Source organism: Marmota marmota, unplaced genomic scaffold (assembly GCF_001458135.2).
Source record: "Marmota marmota marmota unplaced genomic scaffold, marMar, whole genome shotgun sequence".
NCBI lineage: Eukaryota > Metazoa > Chordata > Mammalia > Rodentia > Sciuridae > Marmota > Marmota marmota.
The window spans coordinates 403,851-425,776 of record NW_026000057.1 but is presented as its reverse complement, the minus strand read 5'-3'; the positions used below and the strand labels follow the sequence as shown (position 1 = coordinate 425,776).

At 39.5% G+C, this 21,926-nt stretch overlaps 1 protein-coding gene across 1 annotated transcript in view; it reads left to right on the top strand.

Moving 5' to 3' along the window:
- The window catches only part of Rnf150 (ring finger protein 150), a 211,624-nt gene that overhangs the window by 142,736 nt on the left and 46,962 nt on the right, over window positions 1-21,926 (top strand). Inside the window, exons 3-4 of the mRNA XM_015484433.2 lie at window positions 1,810-1,881; window positions 3,342-3,424. Of these exons, the coding sequence (XP_015339919.2) occupies window positions 1,810-1,881; window positions 3,342-3,424 (155 nt within the window). The remainder of the gene's footprint in view (window positions 1-1,809; window positions 1,882-3,341; window positions 3,425-21,926) is intronic.

Here is a 21,926-nt window from a genome sequence, read left to right as displayed (position 1 = left end):
TGGACTTTTGCGTAAATCTCAAGTGTGTCTAGCCCTCCTTTTAGGAAACAGCCAAAACTTTGTCTTCTATTAAAAAATGCCAGTGTTATTTTAGAAATCAAGGATGAAAATCAAAGAGAAACTGAATTAAAAAGAACATCACCTTTTCTGCTTATTCACTTTGCTGTGTGCTAAGGAAGTGCCTTATGATATGTACTTTAAATAGACTTTAATTGGTTGGTCATTAGGTTGGATGGTTCGTTGCTTGGATAGATGGGTGGGTGGGTGAACGGGCGGATGGATGACTGATTAACTGGCTAGCTGGATGTTGGTTGATTGGCTAACTAATTGGATGATTAGCTGACTAGAAGTCAGATGTTTTTTGGTTGGCTAACTGGCTGGTTGATTGATTGGATGGTTGTTTAGTGAATAAAGGTGAATGAAGGTGGTAGATTAGCTGTGATGTTAAAGTTAGACCCGATTTTATTCAGTTTCAAACTTTCTCTGTCTCTAAAATATTGAAAAATTTGCCCACGCTCTGTAAGTCTTCATTCTTTATATAAAAAAAAAAAGTTCTTTTCTTACAGGCTATAGTAAGGATTAAGGCAACATTACTTATAAAGTTTTAGCAAAGTACCTAGGATATACTAAGCATTCACCAATATCGGTTCACTGTTTTTAAGAGAAGAATTGGCCTAGGACGTAGCTCAGTGGCAGAGGGTTTGCCCTGCAAGCATAAAGCCCTGGGTTCAATCCCCAAAACCACAAAAAATAAATAAGAGAGAAAGAAAGAAGTTTGAGTGTTTAAACGATGACATTGTTAATTCTAATCATTCAAATATGTTTCACTGCTACAAATATTCATATATTATAAAGCAGAAATACATATACCCAAGATGGATTGAAAGCATGTAGAAAACTAATGGCACACTAACTAGCGATTTTCTTCCTTGACAGATTAAAATTGAATTCTCCTACCCCACTCTTCCATTGCCCTCTTATTACATTATTACAGGGCTCATTAGGAAAGTAATTACTCTGTTAAACAAAGGGGGGCTTGGGGGCTGGGGTTGTGGCTCAGTGGCAGAGTGCTTGCCTAGCATGTGTAAGGCACTGGGTTTGATTCTCAGCACCACATATAAATAAATGAATAAAACAGAAGTCCAAATCAAGGTCTAAAAAAATATTTAAAAATAAAAAAATTTTAAAGGGGCATAATACATTCTTTCTTCACATGGATGGTAGTGGTTTACCCAGATCTTTGCTTTGTAATTATTTGCTAACCTGAACATTGTTTTTTAATGTATTTTTAATATATACTCTCACACCCATACATAAGGGAAGTAAAATTGACATGAAAATTTGACGGAATAGGATCAAACAGATTGAATTTAAACCTAGGTTAGGTCTGCATGAGCAAATGGAAGGGAATATTAAACAGTATATCCCTGATAGTAAAAAATAGGAGATGAAGTTTATTCTAAACTCTCTAGATTGTCTCTGTGTTACAGACTGAGTAGTTTAGGGTGGCAAATACCTGAATACTTTTTGTCTTGCAAACTGCACTGAAGTTACTCAAGAGCAGGCTCTTCCTGCATCGTTTGCTTTGTGTCTAACACAAGGTGGAAGCAGATTCTCTTTCACAGACCTGGTCTGCACAGCCTCTCTGCACAGATGCCACTGTGCCATCTCTTCCAGCCATCATTGTTAACATTCATGCCAGGTGTGCATGATTTCAGAGAGAACGGCCCTGATTTATTAAATGCCATCAGAAATAAAGTCAAGAATTACACATCTCCAGTACTAACAAGTAGCTTTTGGTGTTTTCAGCGCCGACTGGGAGATGCAGCAAAGAAAGCCATCAGCAAGCTCCAGGTCAGGACCATCAAGAAGGGTGACAAGGTAACAGCCTCTTTTCTTTTTGGTGGGAAACTATTCAAAGCAGTTGCTCACCTTTGGTTTTCTGACAGAGTAGAAGAGAGTGAAGGATGGAAAAGGGAAATACGTGCTTAAAGTCTCGTCCTGTAAGCATCTGATACGTGCCCTTTTTTTAGTCTGAAGGATAGATGTGCTATTAGTATTATATGCTATTAAATATTATTTAAAGCAGTTTATGAAATGCATTCAGTAGGACAAAAAACCCATTTGCTACAGAATATGAGAAATGGAAAAGTAAGTGTACAAGAAAATGGATAAAGCCAGGATGACATTACTGCACAAATGCATTACCTGAAACAGGTAATGGAAATGGATACTAAATTAGGTCGGGGCTTTCCAGCAACCAGTGCAAAGAAGGAAACAAAATTCAATATTCAAATGATATTTGACTGCAGTGTCCCACAAGATAAAAAAAACAAAAGAGTTATTCCCAGTATTTTGACCTGAAAAAGTTTGTCCAGCAATCCTCGCAGGGAAGATAAAGCTATGTGCAGAGCTCTGTTCTACACTCATGTCTAGAGTCTAAACACGAAAAGTATATCAGTTCCTATGAAATTTAGTATTCAGGACACCCCAATATCATTGCAACAGTCTCCTTCACTGTAGAATCATGGAATAAAGCCAGAAGCAATCATAGCATCGTAAGAAAGGACAGGAAAAAGTACAGTCCAGGCTTGCAGGCCTTTAAAGGTCTCTTTGATCTCCCAGGAGATGTTTAGATCAATGGATTACAACACAGTTCGAAGGACTGGGGCTCCTTGGAGCATTGTAAGGGATCCACAATTCCACATGTGTAGCAGCTATTGACTGTAGTCTGAAGGATTGATGTGCTATTACTATTATATGCTATTACTTTTTAACTCTCTGAAAACACTATTGGGTGCATTAAGATAAATTCTTTCAAAAGCATTCCTAAATTTGAAGTCCATTTTGATCATTCCTTTTTCCTCTTCAATCAGAGAATAATAAAAGTCCAAGGGCTATGACATAGTAATAAATTTTTGAGGTATTAAAAGAAATTTATGTACTTGAAAAAAATTAAAAACATTCTTTTGTGTTTCTGTTTAGTTTATGTATTAGATTACAGAGGAATAGGTGGATTAAATATCATTCAGATAGTTCTCCATAAATGTTATTTGTTATCCTCAAGATTCTGATATGTCACCTCTCCTTGTAATTGATAGCATTATTAGTAAAAGTACATGAGGAAATGGTTTTCCTCACTAAAGCACTTGCAGTGGCACCTAGAAATACAAAGTGGGGCTGGAAAGAATGCCAACTACACCGATAGCCAGTAAATTATTGATGAAGAAAACTAGCAAAGGCTGTTGAAAGCCTGGCTCCAGACAAGCTGTCCTTTGGTTTATTTGGTATTTACTCACGAAGCCAGGAGGGTGGTCTCATCTGCACTGCTCCTGTTGCAGGAAACAGAGCCGGATTTTGACAACTGTGCAGTTTGTATTGAAGGATACAAGCCCAACGACGTGGTCAGGATCCTGCCCTGCCGGTGAGTGACTGGCTGCCTGCCCTGGATGGCTGGTGTGTGGAGAGTGCCTGCTGGCCACCCTGGCTTGGACCCGCCGGCCTTGCTGGGCAATGTCATGGGCCTCCGTGTTGCCAGCTGCATGTGGCAAGCATGCCTTCTTTTCTGGTAACCTTAGTCCTTAAAAAGGCTTCGGCTTACTGGGCACAGTGGCACATACCTGTAATACCAGCAGGTTGGGAGGCTGAGGCAGGGGGATTGTGAGTTCAAAGCCAGACTTACCAAAAGCAAGGTGTTAAGCAACTCAGTGAGAACCTGTCTCTAAAATAAAATATTTTTTTAAAGGACTGGGTATGTGACCCAGTGGTTAAGGCCCCCTGGGTTCAATCCTCAGTACAATCAATCAATCAATCAGTCAATCAATCAATAAAGGCTTTGGTTCATGGAATATATATATTTTCCTGATCCCCTTTGCATCAAAAGGAGGATAGCCTTATGATCTGGACCCTCTTGATACAGAACCTGCTGATGTGAATCCAGATATGAGTTTTCTTGAAAAAAAGAAAAAGCAGCTCTCTCTTGCTCAGAATCAGTTCTGCTAATTTAATTAAAATAATTCTTGAAAAATGTTTTGTGGAAGATCATAAAGGCTCAGCCATCAGAATATAGTCAGGAGTAAGTACAAAGCCAAAAGCAGATTCCATTTCTCTTCATTTTTTTTTTAACTAACAGAAAGTGAACATGACAATCAAATTTTCCCCAAATTTTGGAATTTAGAAGAAGAAGCAGGCATGTAGAGCTGGGAACACTCCCCAGGCAATCCTCACGTAACCCTCCTCATCCCTCTGCCTAATTGAAATTCACTGTGAAGGTGTTGGAATTCTTTTTAAATTGTTAAAATCCAATCAGTTTAAATACTCTAATTAAATCAAGAAATTTAAGGTTTCATAAAAGCCATCCTCCTTAATTGAAAATCCTTTTTAGTATTTTTGTATCCATGCAAGCATCCTAAAAATAAAAGTGGAATTATGGTTTGATGAGGAATTCTTCACTTAAAAGGAATGACTTTAATTCTTAGTGAGTTTTAAAGTAAATAACATAGAAAAACACACCACAAAGATATTCATCAATCCATTTGTTCTTGAAACAATGCAAATTTTAAGAGCTATTTATTGGAAATACAAAAGAAAGAAAATACGGCTTTAGAGGATTTGGTCAAATAATCTCAAAATAACACAAAAGAACTGGATACCCCAACTGATGCAGAAACTCCCAAAGGGAATAGATGTTTCTCAAAATATTCTTAGGCAAACTGATCATTACAAAAATGGGCATTAGGAAAATCCATCCAGAGCCCCAGGTTTTGTTTATAGATGCCGTCTGCCTGTGGGACAAAATCATAAACAGGGACACATGGAAGCTTGGTAGTTCCTCTGTCTGAGGTTGCTCCATGTAAATTCTTTCTACACGATACACCTCATGTCTACTGGATGACTTCCAGGAACAAGGGCAAAGAATGACACTGAACTATGGAAAACCTCCCAGGGTGACGTCTTTCATCTCTGCGGCATTTTATTAAGGATTTGTAAAGCCCTGTGGTTATAAGTAAGTCCAGTGCTTGTCTTGACTTTCCTACTAGGAGACTGCTTAGAGCCCTATGAAGGTACTACTAATAAAAAATAACCCAAGCCAGTTAAACAGCTGCTTTTTTCCTGAGAATCCTAAGAACTTTACAATTGTAATTAAGAAAATCTGTGTTAAAAATTATATGCATGCATATATTGCATTGCTTTAGCTGTACAGTCATACAGCATAAAATAATATATTCATTTAGAGCTCCATCATGCATGAATTTCATGTTCCTCTCTGCAATTGCTGGAGGCTACATAATAGCCAACACAGAGTTGTACCACAATTTAATTTACTATACCCAGTTTGGGAACATTTCACTGGTTTCAGTTTCTAATTATGACAAATTACATTGCTTTAATGGTATTTAGATTTTTATGTTATTCCAGACCTCCTTTTATAGTGTAATTTTTTTGGAAATATTCATCAAGAAAAAGTAACATTTAATATTTTCCATAAAGAAAAAGGACTTCAGGAAATTTCAGTTTATTCCCACTGGCACTTTCCCTAGGAATATTAGTTTCTCCTACATTCTTTTCCTTTTCAGTTTGGCTTTAGGCTCCTCCTTTTTACCTGGTTCTTTGGTTCTCAGCTCATTCCTTAATTCTTTTTGCTTCAAGTTCCTTAGCACTCATCTATTTTTTTTTATTTCCTTATTGAGCATACTTCTTTAAATAACAAAACACACCTCATTACCAAACACAGGTTATAGTTAATTACTGTTTGAGCTTCACTAGTCACACATACGTATTCTTTAAATAGCTCGTGCATTTCTTTCCATGCTGATATTCAAATCAAAATATTTTTATGCCTGTTGCTGGTTCCTGCCAGACGGTTTTCACTAATGGATATTATCAAACAAATGTGGAGACATTTGGTTTTTGCTAGATAATTTCCTCTGGGGTGTTATTAAACCTTTGCTCCCATGAACACCAAGGTCTCCCTTTCCTATTATTTCCAGGCTGACTCATCCACAGCATTCTTTGCATCTCTTTGGAGTAAAAAATGGTTTCCAAACAATGTCCCAATGTATCCAGTCCTTTCTCTCAAATTTTGTCTGTAGCCTCATAACCCCTGACATGCTGGGTGCATCTCATTTAGGATGTTTTTCCAAATCACCCAGGTTCACACTTTTGCACAGCATTTTCCAACTCATTCTCTTATCTCTTTCCAAGACCCCTGCACAAATGATGATAGTTAGTCAATGCCCTCCCCTCCTCATTTGTGGTCTTGGTGGTTATTAAAGTTACACTGTGCACATGCAAACCGGTGGCTCCTTCCTGCTGACTCTTCCTTCTTTCAGTCCCTCTCTAGCACTCAAAGAGGAGTCTCCTTGGGCTGAAGTTGTGGCTCAGCAGTAGTGCGCTCGCCTAGAACATGCGAGGCCCTGGGTTCCATCCTCAGCACCACATAAAAGTAAATAGATAAAATAAAGGTATTGTGTCCAACTAAACTAAAAAATAAATATTAAAAAATACAAAAAGAGGAGGTGCCTTGGTGTAAGCTTGGACATGCGTGCACAGTGTAAGGCACAGATCCACAGCAGGACACCTAGTATGTCGGGTGGCATGGGTCTAACTTGTGTGCTTTGGATTTGATCCTAACACACTGCTAAGGCATTTTCCAAGAAACTTTGGTTTGCTCCATCATTAAGCTTTTGCTAGATTTTAAGGCTAGATTTTTTTTTTTGTGATGGGTTAATATCCATGATTATGTTTTTAACAATATTTTATTGAAGCTTTGTTGTCTTCCTTTGTCTGGAGAATAAGTCGGGCTCTCTGTTCCTTCCATGGCTTTTATCTTATTGTATTCCCACTGTTCTTCAATAATTATTCATTTCTATTTATCCAATTGCAAACACACAGTGTCTGAAAAAGAATGTGAATTCCTTGGGCAGACCAAAAGTTCATGTTTGCCATGTTTTAAAAAAACCAAAGCAATATTTGCATTTCTTTCCAACAATCTACAAAATGTTTTTTCCAATCTCTAATTTATCATATATCATATCACTCATTTGTGCAAATATTAGTTTCTACTACATTCTTTCACTTTGATCTGGAATAATCTCCTCCACAATTGAAGAAATACTTAAAAGCTGCCTAGTAATAAGCAGATCTTTATGAAAAACTTTGTAGCAACTAAATGCTTCCTTTGGAACAACAAATATTTTATAGCAGCTGTATTTCAGGAGTAGTAGAAAGTACCAGAAATGAAAAGATAAATGGCATAGTTCATGCTCTAAAGGAAATAGTCTAATGGGAAAAAAATTTCAATAAGTAATCAGAATACAGAATGATATGTGCAACTATAATAAAAAATTATAGAAAATTTGCAAAATGAATAAAATAATTGAATATCTGCCTAACTCCCTCATGCAGATAACTACTGCTAACATTTTTGCATATCTCTTTCCTTTTGTTTCTTGTGCCTATTTGTGCAAGGTCAAGATATTATTGTCAACATCATTTAATATCCTTTTCTTTTCCTTTATTGTTGAGAGAATTCACTAGAAATAGTCCTAGATTATCTGTGCCCTGTTTTGACCTTTTTTTTTTTTTACCTCTGAAGCTGCAGCCAGACCCAATAGCCTAGAATGTCAGTACTTCTGCAGAAACCTTTCTTGAAAGTCTTTTCATGGCCCAGCCAGACTTTTCCACGGAGGGAAAACAGGAACTTGTCCTGGCCCCCTTGAGCTTACCTAATAATCCACTGATGAGCTGTTCACAGTTCACCTTTCCACCTCACTATGGAAGACAGAGAACAGTGTCTCATGGTTGATGCTATCATTGGCTGATGTGTCCTGCAGAGGCACCGTGTCTTCCTGGGTTGTTATCAGCAGTGTTGGATGACAAGTAAAATCCTCTCAAACAGAATTTATTATCTTGTGCAGATGGTCCCCAATTCTCACCTTGTTCACAACCTCTGACCTCTAGTTACTTTTTGTAAATAGTGCTTCCTGGCTGGTACTCCAAGAAGCGGCACTGGCAATGCTGCATGGAATTGAAAGAGGTCTTGATAGCAGGACACATAGAGATGGTTGAATAAAGTAAAGAACTAATAACACCTATCCTGAAACCTTCTAGTCAGAAAGTGCACCCCTGATGTTTAACATCCAAACATTGAAGCTGATTTCCAACAGCATGGAGATGCCATCCTTGGCCATGCCTGCTCTGACAGTGAAGTCAGCAGCTCCCCAGGCCCAGGGTTTATTGGACTCCTTGCTCTTCACAATGGGATCTGAGGTGTGCCTGAGCAAGATCCTCTGTTAAAGCACGTAACTCTGGTGTAGATTTCTGGGCTTGGAAAATATATATGACGAATTTTACTTTTTTGACCATTTTCAGGTATGTAGTTCAAGGTAAAGTAGATTCCCATTGCTGTGCCCCATCTCCAGAACATCTTCTTGGTCCCCAACAGAAACACTGAACTCACTAAACAATGACTCTTCATTCCCCAAGTATGAATTTTGTGTGTATGTGTGTGTGTTTTGTTTTTAATTTCAATTTGAATTTTACTAAAAAGAAACTGGAACTGATATTTGGATTTAGGACCCAATAAAGTTGGTTGACTAAATTGAATTTTATATACCCCAAATCTGATAAAGAATAATAATTTTATGTCTATTATTATTATTGTTATTGCTATTATTGCAATATCAAGAGTAAGTGTTGCTATGATCATTGTTCTCATTATCATTCATACTATTACATTACATCATTACTAACATTGTTACCACCATCACATCTGTCCTGACCTTCTGCAGTCACCTCTCACTAAACTTCCTGCTTGTGTCTTGCCCCTTCATTATTCATTCAGATGAGTCTATTTTTAATTGTCAGATTAAAATCTAGATTAGCTAGACCTCAGGAATTTTTTTTGGCAAGTATATCAAAACTGTGACTAGGAAAAAAATTATTCTTTGGGAAAATTAATTGAAATGTAATCCAGTCCTTATGTTTTTCTAAAATGTACTTTTATAAATTCATAAGAACCTAAAAACAAGCACTGTCATATTAGCTCCCCAGAGGAGAAGTGATCTGGTCCATCTCCAAAGCTTTTGCCAGCAGTCACTGTGGAAGCAGTCTCAGGGCACTTGCTGTGCCTTGACTTCTGCATGGGGACCCACCAGAGCACTTCTCCTGTAGAATAACTTTTTCCCAACCAAGGGAAATGTTCTTATTTTGTAGATACTGAATTGTGACACTATCCAGATTTTTTTTTTTTGTGTGTGTGTGTGTGTGTGTGTGTGTGGTGCTGGGGATCAAACCCACAGACTTGTGCATGTGAGGCAAGCAGTCTATCAACTGGTCTATATCCCAGCCCATATCCAGATTTCTTGTGTTGATAGAGAGCTAAGAGCCAGATTTATATCTTACTCATACCCAAAAGGCATTTTTACCCTCATTTCTGATTCCATTTTTGATCTCCATTTTCATTTTTCATTCTTGTTTGACACTTACAGTGTCTTCTTGGATATCTGCACCTTCTAAGTTACCTAGAGACCTTTCTAGAATAAATGTGTCCCATGTCTTTAAAACCTGAAGCAACGTCATTTTAAATCCACATACTATACCAAGTATGTTTTTTGTCAGTGTCACAAATCCCTGAGATAATCAATTTATAAAGAAAAAAAGGCTGATTTTAGCTTACATTTCTGGAGATTTTAGTCCCTACTCTGATGGTTTCGTGCTTCTGGGCCCATGATGAGACAGCACATAGGGTGGTGAGACAGCACATAGTGTGGCAACACATGGCAAAACCACTCACCTCTCGGCCAAGTTGCAAGGTAGAGGCTGGGATGCCATTGTCCCATTCAGGGGCACAGCCCTGGAGTCCTAAGACCTCCCACTAGAGCCCACCAGTTAGTTTCCTTCACCTCCATTAGTGCCAGGTTGGGGACCACGCTTTAACGGACGGGCCACCTTAGGGTAACATTTAAATCCAAACTGTAGCACCCCTGTACCATAATTCATCTGCTTTTGTTTGAATGTTTAAGCTATTCCCCATACACACTTCTTGTTGCTGTTTATCAATCAGGCTGTGCTAAATAGCTTTGTGTGTAAATCTTAGTTCACAAATTCACATTATTTCCTTCTTTCTAAGTGATGATTCACATTGATTGTTATATTCTGCAAAGTTGTTTCCAGTCAGTTAGAGATAAGCACACTCTAAGCAAAGACAACAGTGGGAACCTGGAGCTGCTGGAGTGTAAGACCCATGTCAGAAATGAAGGGAAGCAGCCCGGGTTGTGCAGAACTGAATCAAAAGACATGAGCACATTTAATTTATTTATTTACTTATTTTTTGTGGTGCTGGGGATGGTACAGGGCCTTCTCCCTCCCAAGCAAGCACTCTCCCACTAAGCACCCCCACCCCCAGCCTAACATGACCATGTTTTAAATTCAAAAAATAAAAATAAAGATGTAGTGCCCAGCTGCAGGGCCTGGATGGTGGCCAAGTGCTGGGGATCCTTGTGGTTAGTGAGTCACAGCCAGCACTCTGGCTCTAGAGTGGAGTGTGGCTCCAGGGGATGTAGCTGGAGTCCGAAGACCAGTTAGGAGACTATTTCATGTATTTGTGTTGGTATGTGGTGACGTGGATCTATTTATTCCAGAGACCCAGGAATAAGCCACCACAGAATGGATGTCCATTCCTCAGGCTGGTGACTGATGGCTGCATCTGAATTTCTTTCCATTTAAAACATGGTCATGTTAGGCTGGGATGGTAGCTTGGTGGCATGCCTGGCGTGTGGGAGGCCCTGCACCATCCCAAGCATCACACACACAAAAAAGTAAATATGATAAATAAAATAAAACATGGTCCTGTCTTTTCATTCAGATTTCAAATAGCAAAAAGTCCAGTAGCTTCTACACTATCACTCAAAAACCATAGCACAAGGAGCAGATTTCAGCAACTAAAACAGATTTTTTTTAATCATACACAAACAAAACAAATTATATAAACAACAACAAGAACACTTGACCAGCTTTGGCTTATCTTCAGAAACCTTCGTTTAGAGAGTTTTCCAGACCTCAAGACTCCCACCACTGGGTCATGTAGACAGAGCTCTAGTTTGGACAGACAGTTGTTGAATTCTCTGTGTAAAACTGTTACCCTTCCTTTCTCTTCTCTCCTTTTAGAAATGTGACTAAATTTCTCTATCAGTTCTCTTTATTTTCTTCATTAAATGTGAGGCTACACTTTTATAAACATCAGAACACTGACTAACAGCATCATTAGTGTTAAAAGAAATGACATGGAGATTTAAACACATTGATATTCCAAGCTAAAAATTAAAAAATGGAATAAATGGTTCCTGTTAAAGTACAACACAGAGTAATAGTGAAGGGACTATGAAACTTTTGTGCTGGATACATGGTGTGTGTCTGTAATCCCAATTTAGAAGGCTGAGGCTAGAGGATCGCAAGTTCAAACCCAGCCTCAGCAACTAGGAAGGTGCTAAGCAACTCAGAGAGACTCTGTCTCTAGATAAAATATTTTTTTAAAGGACTAGAGATGTAGCTCAGTGGTTAAGTGCTTCTGGTTTCAATTCCTGGTACCAAATTATTTTTAAAAAAATGAAGCTTGTATGTGTTAACTGGGGGAATAGATGTCCTAACTTTTGAAGAAAGTCCTAATTACATTGCAATGGCTAAGTTAGACTGAACCTAAAAGGTCAGGTCTGGAGACTTGGACAAGGAATTTTTTGAGGGCTGCTGAAAAGTCACTGTCTGTATTTGGTGTTCTAGTTTCAATGGCTTCTTCAAAGGTCTGTTACACACATCCCATGTGTCTGCAGTTGAAAAGATGCTCATAAATCATCTAACTAGTCAGACTGTCAGCTGCTTCTCTTTCTCAGTTGATGTGACTGACTGATAAGGGTTTTAACACAGATCTACTTATTAATTGACCTCTCAAATACTTTATTCCATTAGCTCCTGTCCCCAAGGACAGGTGGTATTTTCCCCTCCCAGAGAAGCAGCTTGGGAGACATCTAGTGTAGAGAAATGGGTAAATAGTAGAAGGAGCCCTAAATAAAGCTTTCTGAACATGCAAGTATACAAAGGCTCAAAGATGAGTTGGCTGCCAGAAGTCCCCCCTTAGAATCAAATTAGTGAGATTTACTGAGCTAGTGTGGCTGAGAACATGGTATCCACTTCAAAAATGCCTTTGGAGAATTTGCTTGTCCTTAATGGATACTTCCAAACAAGCCCACCTGGACAGTTCAAAACCTCCCCTGCTTTTCTTAAGAGTCTTGTGGTTGTTGAGTCATGAATCCTTAATGGCAACCAAAGGCAAAATCAAAGTTGGAATGATATTCACTTATGAACTTCCCTTTAGAGGGGAGGAGGGGCTCTCATGGGTGCATCCTGCCCAGCACACGATCATAGCAAACAACATAATACGATAAAGTATAGATCATGATATATCCATGAATACTATGTTAGTATTTGAAAATTCAAAGAATCCCAATCAAGTTTTACTGAACCCTCACAAATAGACACTCACCCCTTAAGAGATTTAAACCTAGAGATCAGTCTGATTTTAAGATGAGTAAAGTGAACTGAATGTCTCTGTGGACAGAAAATGCCAAGGTCTTTGTAAGTAAAAGAATTTTATAAAATGCTGTAATGTGATCAGGATTTGGATTACAAGCCCTCTAACTGGTGAAGTGGAAAACAAAGAGCACTTTCTAGCCAGAAAGTGCCTGTCCTGATTTTACCCAGCATGCCTGTTAGGTATGCTCGATTAGGAACAGATTTCTTCCGAGTTCCTTTCTTTCTTTCTTTCTTTTTTTGAAAAGAATGATTATCATTGGCTGTATTCATCATCTTCAACTTACTCTTTTATTCCCATGTTATGCAAATTAGGTTTGGGGGCATTCTATTTAAAGCTGTCTGTTTATATATGCGATGTTTCTAAAAATAGCTTTCAAGGTTCCATTCCTAATTGTGGAAATTTTTGAAAACAGAGAGAAGCATAAAGAAGTTAACCAAGATAATAATCTCTATTCAAAAAGATAATTATTGGTAAATTTAGTTTGTATAAAGCATATATTAACACCATATGTGTATATTTTTAAACATTGTAGAGTCATTAATACCGTTTTTATTCTACTATCTCAGTTTACATTAAAAAGTAAGCATTTTTCCATGACTTTAAAATTATTTTAAGATAATTTAATCATTGTATAATAATGATGATGGGAGTGTATTGAACTTCACACTCTTATTTTTCAGCATTTAACTTGCTACCAGTTTTTTTTTTTAATCACTATGACCTTAGTTTTGTTTTGTTTCTGAACTTAACCCTAGAATGTATCCTTAAAAGTGAATCTTTATACTGGATCAAAAGTGATTTTGAAGGATCTGGAGAAGTTTAGCCAATTGCTGTTGATAAAGATGGTAATGATTGACAGCTCACTAGCAGTATGAGCAGTGCTTACATTAGTGCTCCTACAGGGCCACGAAATTGCACATTTCTAAAGTATCTTGCCATCTGATAGTCAAATATTAGCATAGTTTTAATTCCCATATCTTTAATTTTTTCTGGACTATTACTTCTATTATAAGCTCTTTATATAACATGATATCTGATGTAAATTATCATTGAATATGTTTCCTAATATAAATATGTCAAAATTAGAGGGGTATGGTATAGTCTAGAATTTACAAACTGTGATTAGGTATTAAGTAGTTTTAACATTTTAGTTTTTATTTTGGGTAAATGCTGCTTGGGATTTTTTTGTTTGTTTGTTTTCATACTGGGGACATGCACTCTACCACTGAACTACATCCCAGCCCCTTTTAAAATTTTGATACGGAGTCTCATTAAGTTGCTCATACTGGCCTTGAACTTGCAATCCTCCTCCCTCAGCTTCCTGAGTCACTAGGATTAAGTCTTGCACCACCTTAGCCAGCTTTTTTTTTAATGATATATTTTGATTAGCAGAATGAAGTAGTTTTGTTATAAAATTGATGAATTCTTATATTTGTGTTTTTATCTCTCCTTATTTTAATAATTCCCTATCAAGAAATAATCTAGTTTATTGGTTTAACTACATTTTTAAATTTATCTGAAAATTTATGCTGATATATCTCAATGGTGGTTGTTAATAAAAAAAATTTTCTTTTTTTAATTTATCCTTTTGAGAACATAGTTTCACATTCTTGGCTAAATAAAAAGCCATCCAGTGGTGGAAATTTAGAATGGCACAACCACTTTGGAAATTTGTTTGACAGTTTCCGGCAAAATTAAATGCACACTATTCTGTAACATGACTGTTTAATTCTTGGATACCTACTCAAGAAAAATAAATGAACACGTTCACAGAAAAATTTGAATAGGAGTGGCCATATCATGTCTATTCACAGCAATCAGAAAATGAAAATATCCCAGTAATTACAGGAAAAAAAATCTTCAAACAAATTGGATTACATCTAATCCATGGAATACTACTCAGTCACAAAAGGGAACAATCGATCAATGTCCATCGGGTACAGGTGAATTTGAAATAAACAAACAAAAAAACTCTCACATTATTTTGAGCAAAAGAAGCCAGGAACAAAAGGATGATTTTTATGATTCCATTTATATGAAATTCAGTAACAAACAAAATTAGCCTGTGCTGACAGAAGCCAGAGTGGTGGCCACATGGCAGGAGAGGGTACAGACTGGCCAGGATCAAGGAGGGTCTCTGGGGTGATGGAGAGGTGTGCCTCTTCATATGATGGTATGTACATAAATATGTTCACACCTAAGTAGCCCCAAGCTTGCTTACAATTTATACATTCAATGCATATCATACCTTCATTTACAGTAATGGAGGGCAAAAGGACCAAAGAAGCCGTAGAATTTTAAAGAAAATAACAGTTGACTTTATACTTTAGTCAAAATGGCATAACATTGAAGTTCAAAGTTTGCTGATGGTGTTTTCTATCCATTTTTCTTCCATTACTTCAGATTTTTACGTGCACTACTTACGTAGCTATCATTTAATTAAGGGATTAAAGGAAGGAAACATGAAAGAAGATGGCGATGCAGGAAGACCAAGTTATCTGACCTGTTTGTTTCTGCTGTCTTTGAGCAGAGCAAAGGCCGGCTTAGGAAAGAGATCTTGCGCTGCAGTTTCCTGGTTAAATATGGCATTCTGACTTCAAATGTCCTGATCCTCAGTCATATCCATCAAGTAGACACACAGGATGATGCCAACCAGCTTCACTGGCCCAGCCAAGCGATATAATTAGACCAGGGCCAAGTTCTAAGTACAGAGCCTCACTCTGCAGAACCCCAAGGAGTGAGACTCCCTGTGAAGTGAGTCCCTCATAACTTGCATTCCCAAAATATGAACAACCCCCCCTATAGTTCAAACAGAAATTGAGTTTAGTGCCAGGACATTCTGATACAGTTCATTTTAGTTTTGTCAGGTTTTCTTTTCATGCTATTTAAGCCCCATACAATGGAGAGCTTGGTGAAATAAATGGTTGGTCATTATAACATTTTAACTGTGACAATCATTCTACAGTTGACAAAGCACATTTACATATAATATCTGATCTGTATCTCAACAGCCTGTGATGTAGGTCGGGCAAGTACCACCATAGCTTCTGGATTTTATCAAGAGAATATCCTAACTCGGCAGAGGGTAGCGGGTGGAGGGTGTCTCAGGGCCCAGAGCCAAGCCAGGTGTCCTCACAGTGGGACAGTGCATGTGACACCTTGCCTTCCCTCATCCCTGCTCTGTGTGGCAGCACTGCTAAACCCAGGGGCTGTAGTTTTGGCTCAAATTCTTAGACATCCCCAAGTGACTCTAAGCCAAATGTCCAAACACCCCAAGAAAACCAAATCAAGATTTTGTCTGCAAATTGTCCAGTTTCACTTTCCAAGCTTATTATCATGGGCCTGAAGCAGAGCAGCCTTTTTTCATAGAAGGACAGTGGTTGTGAGGTGCACAGGAATTTATTTACTGCCTTCTCTATCTCTGCCCTCTACCCTCCCACTCCATCACATGAAATTGCCATCAGATTAACTTGCCTAAACAAAGTAATTATGTTTAGTCCAGAATATGGTTAGTACTGGTTCTGGGTACCTGCTCTCTTGTCCCCTTTTTTTCTTTTAAATGAGTCTGCATAAACCAAAACAGGAGAATCAGGAGAACAGGTTTCTCATAATTGGCCCAACCATTTCCCATCAAGCCCAAGACCAATAACAGCATAATGCCCATGGTAAGCCCTGGGCCAGGGATGGCGTTGATGGTAGGAGGGCAGGTGCCCGCTTACCTGTCCTGATCTACACCAAGTATCAAGTGGTGACTGCAGCCTCCTCGTTACAGGGCTTTCCCTATAGGAGACATGGAAAGGTGAAATGGGACAGAAGGAAGTGATGTGGTGGTCATCAGCCCATCTTCACAGGGAACGAAGCCCATCATCATTCTCCTCATGGCTCAGACCTCCTCCCTGCTTGGTCCATCTCAGAAGGCTAATGTGGACACCTATTTTCCAACTTTATTTTCTGCTTTATGCATTTCAGCCAATTTGAGTTTCCCACACCTGCCATGATGTTGCTTCTTTACCTTGACTCCTGAAATTCCTTCTCCCTGACATGTTCTCCTCCTATCATCCCACTTCCAAGTTCTTTCCATCCTTTGCATTATGTAAAAAGCCATATGACATCACACAACTTCTTAATTTCCTCACAAAGTAATAGCTCCTTTCCCTGAATCCCAAGGTGGTTTCGCTTGCATCTGTTAATGACCTGTCACTTTGTGTGTTGCACCTACATGACTCAAAATAGCTAACATCACTCTAATCCTTGGAACCCTTACCAAACAAATACTTAATCCTTACATCCACCCTAGTAGGTATTTTATTAGTCAGGATAGGCAAGGTTTCACTGCAGTAACAAAATCTGCCCATGGTGTAACATGATAGAGACTTCCTGTGCTCCATATCTGTCATGTATCAGTGGAGAGTCTGCTCACCACAGCTGGACTGATGATGCAGTCACTCATAACTTTCATTATAACCTGCAAGTTATAATGCTAACTGACAGAGCAATTGCTAATTGACAGAGCAATCATTAAGTGCCACATCCCAAAGTAAAACTGATTATTTTCTTTGTAGCTTATCGGATAGAATTACTTACATGACTACAGCTGCCACTAGGAGAACCTGTGGTCTTTCTGGGTACCTAAAAGAGGGAGAGCTGGCATATTGGAAGAACAGTATTGAGGGCCTCAGATGGATGCCATTATTATCTTCATCTTCTAAATGAGGAAACTGAAGCTCAGAGAGGTCAAGCACTTGAAGCTGGAGGACAGAAGTTCATTGTAAAAAAAAAATAAAAGTATGAATGCTTTCATCTACCCTCTTACCCATAACTCATGGCAAGAAGACCCAAGGAATACAGAATCGGTAAAAGCACTGACTTTACAACAAGGTTAGGACTGGGCTTGAGTCCTCTCTCCTACAGCTTACCAACTCTTTAGGGAACTTTCTTTAATGAACTTGAACTTCCTCCTCCATAAAACTAGTCTAATAATTTTCAGCTCAAAGGCTGGTTGTGAATCAGTTCTGTATGTCACATGCCTGGTACATGATAGGGACACAGGAGGTGGCAGACACTGTCGGTGGGGTTTTTCCATTTAAAACTCACCCTGGTTTCATTGACAACGTTGCATATAAGACACAGAGGCTCTGAAGGAACATTTCAGCTACCCATCAATGCTCTGGGTATCTGTTTTAAATAGTCGATGTTGCCTGGCAGTGTGGGATTCTCAGGTACCTGAGTGACTCACATTCTTTAATAAGCTTTCCTTAAGGAGAATGAAACAGCTTGCGTTGGTACCAACACCCACAGAATCCTAATCTCAGCTGCAGGGTGGCAGGGTCGAAGAAACCAATAAAAGTGGATGAGATTGAACAAACACAAAGACCTCTTCCTTCTCTGGGCAGAGAAGAAATGTCACTTCATAGGGGAGGGAATCACACAACTAGGTGAAAGAACAACAGAGAACCAGAACCAATAGATGTGGAGATTAGTTTAGCTTGGTTTGTCATATTGCTAAAAATGTAGGCACTTGTTATTTGTAATCATCTCAGCATCATCCTGTAATTGTGAGCATCCTCACTTGCACTTGTAGGTGTTGAACTCTTTCTTCTTTCTTTTCCTTTTTGGGGGGCAGGGGGATTGGGGATTGAACCCAGGGGCACTTTACCACTGAGTCATATTCCCAGCCCTTTTTATTTATTTTTTTGAGACAGAGTCTCTCTAAGTTGCTGAGGCTCTTGCTAAGTCACTGAGGCTGGCCTTGAATTTGCAATCCTCCTGCCTCAGCCTTCCAAGCTGCTGGGTTACAGGCATGTGTCACTGTGCCCAGCTGTGTTGAACTCTTTCCACAGTATTTGCCTCCCTTTGATGAACAGGAGGAAAAGTTTGAGTCTTCCTCCTACATAACCTTCTGTTATATTTCCAATTTGTTAGGACTGTTAAGAGATAGACTGTCATGACCTATTGCTCCTCTATGTGTCCTTCCTGTTCCCTTTTATGTCCTTTCTAGGCAGCACTTGTTAAAATGTGGGAACAGTCAGGGCTCTGCTGTGAATTGAACAAATAAAATGTGTTCAGATTGCACCTTACAGGTGTTTCCTGAACTGTTGACCTGTTTCATTTAACTCTAGATTCTTTCTCTATTCCTTTATTGACTTTTTCTTTCCATTTAGAAGGGGAAAACTATTTCACAACCCTAATTATGAAGATATAGTTTACATATTAGGTGACTGGCACAAGAAATATGGTGCTAGAAATTAATAAATATTTGTTAATCATACCATGACTGCCCTATATGTCTTTTTTCTTTTTTTCTCTTAGTTCATAATTTTTAAAATTGTAGTTATTTGCTTTCTATGTTAAAATGGTTCTACTGAAGTATGGAAATCATAGTAATCATAATTTCTGAAATTAAGGTGCAGTAGAGTGCTATTAATAAGATGAATGATGGCTGAATATGGAGGAGTACCAAGAATTGTGTTTAAGCTTTGTGGGCAGTGTTTTCTACCTACCCCCAACTACCACCACCACCACAGTCATTCACTTGCAAACTCGAAACCTACAAGATGAAATTTCACCATGAGATACCGAGTCTTAGAGAGCTAAGGTGAATTGCCTAAGACTGAAAATAACAAAATAACAGTGAACCCAGGATTATAAACTTTCCTTGGTCTTTTCATTTTAGTTGACAAGGCTTTAGTTGACAAGGCTGGGGGACTGTGCCTTGTAGGGAGAGGCCTTGTCTTATTCATCCCTGTACCCAGCTCCTGGCACAGAACAGAACGGAACCAGAGGGTGACATAGCTGGGGCTCTATTTTAGGAAGATAAATCTGGCAACAACGAGTGGGATGAAGAGAATAGGAAAGTCCTGGCAGCTCAGAGAGCAGCTAAGATGCTCCTGCAGTAATACAGGGAGAAAGATGATGGAATGGTGAATGAGGGAGCCACGGAGGAGAGCAGAGAAGCCATGAATGGGCGAAGACGGGAAGAGTGCACAGATGAAAGCAGAGGCTGGGAGAGGGCGGGTCCTTGAATGAGTAGATATCCACTCGCGTGGCAAATGTGCCCTGAGCATCAGCTGCGTACCAGAAACTAATGGAGATGCCAGGATACAAGAGGGAATCAAACAGATGTGGACTTTGCTCTTGTTGACCTTGTATACTAACTGGAGGATGTCTCGGGATTCTCCAGGAAAACTGAACAGTGGGAGAGAGAGAGCGCCCAATATATAGAGAGGGGTTTCCAGAAATTGACTTGCATGGGGAAAAGGGCTGTTAGGTCTGAAGTCTGCAGAGAAGGCCTAGGGCTTCAAACTCTTGGGCCAGGAGCAGATGCTATAGTCTCGCAGGATTTCTTTTCAGGGAAAACTTTGCTTTGCTCTGAAAACCTTTCAAATGGTTGGATAAGGCCCACCCAGATTGCTGAGGATAATCTCCTTTCCTTAAAGTCAACCAACTGTAGATACTATTCATATCTGCAAAACACCTTCACAGCAACACCTGGATTAGTATTGACTGAACAGCTGGGTACAATAGCACTGAGAGTTGGCACAGGAATACCAGCCATCACAGAGGAGAGAAAGCTGATGTGCAGAAATCACCAGGGGCCCTCGAGAATAAATGCAGGCCCAAATATTAAAGCCCTAATGGTTGGTGCTGTCACCATCCTTATTCCTGCACTTGTGCAGAAAACAGATGAGTCATCTGCCTCCCAGGAATGTTCAAATGGGACCAGGATGTCTGACCTTTTCCCCAAGAGCACCACCAGTTGGTGAGCAAGTTTCAATTAGGCCCTTGTTTCCTGAGTCATCATGGAACCTTAACCTAGGGAGGTCAGCCTTGCTTCCTGGGGTGCAGGGAGTGGTTTCATCCCCAGGTACCAGTCACCCTTCTCCTTGTGGCCCTGTTCCCCTACTCACCCACCCACTCCCACACACCCACCCCCACACACAGTGGCCTGGCTGCCTTCCAGTGCCCAGCTCGGGGCTGTGTCACTTCCTCAGGAAAATCTTCTCTGAACTTGGATAAATCTCACACTTTAAGCCCCACCTCCAAACCTTCTGACCTTCGAAAGTGGTATTATTTTCACCAAGTAGTCTATTCAAATACTATTTTATTCATATCTGCCATTCCCGTTGTTCTGAGGAAAGGACCTAAGTCACTGTTGTGCTGATTCATGGTACTGAGCCCAGTTCTTGGCATACACTACCTGCTAAATAAACAAACGGATAAAGGAAAGAATGAATGAGATATATGCTTTCTAAGCAGTTGGTCTGCAGGGCATTCTGGACAATGATCTGGAAATAGAACAGCACAGCCTGTAGCTCCTCTGCTTGTCTAGTTCCCAGTCTGATCCCACCCTGTGTACCCCTCATCCTGTCCTCAGCACTTGAGTTCTTATGGATTTCTATCTAAACCCTGGCATTTCCAAGACTCTTCTCTAATATGGGGGTACTTTTTAAGCATTTGAACCCAAAGCCCCTTAATACAAAGCAAATGAGGTTTTTTTTTTCAGAACTGTTAGAACAGAAGAAGATGAAAATGAGAGAACAGAATGGAAGGATTCAAGAATAGAGCTCTATGCAGCAGACAGATGCAGGCCCGGATGGAATGTCCTAGAAAGCTCTCCTACTGAAAACTGGCAATGTTCTCTCTCCTTGCTTCAGGCAGGAAATTCTGACTGCTTTTATGCATGGTCTGGAGTCTTGTGAGTTAGAAGCTCCTGATATCTGTGTGTGGGATTTTGTGAGTCGAGTTGAGAGAAAGTTCTGTTAGGAAACCCTCCTCATGCCCACCTTCTGCCATCATATGAAGGACCCAACTGGCACATGAGATTGGCCACCTGGTGGAGCACACCAAGGTGCAGCCAGCCACAGGCACCCCCAGGGGAACCACAGAGCCCCTCACGCTGTCTCCTGACCTGACAGCAGCCATGACAACGAGGAAGTCGTTTGTGTTATTAAATGCTCCCAGGAGCTCTTACGCCCTTTATGTTTGACCCAAATATTCATGAAAGTCAGCCTCTACTTTGCAGTAGTCTTCTGACTGTGGGAAATGGAATTTGGATTTTTTTTTTTTTTAAGTAGCCTCTACCAAGTCATCCTGCAGGGTCTATTCAGGTTCGCCACTTGTGTTCTTACCATTAAACGTTCCTTGTATTGAGGAAGAGAGAAATCCCTCAGTTTCTACATTCTCTATACTGTCTGAAATGTGGAAGATTCCATTGCAAATCAGATAGGTCAATCCCGGGATCCACACAGATTTTGGACCAGGATATAGTGGGAAACCCAGTGGTCCAGGAACTAGGTGACCGAGTTTCGAGTCTTGGACCTGCCACCCATCCAGCAAT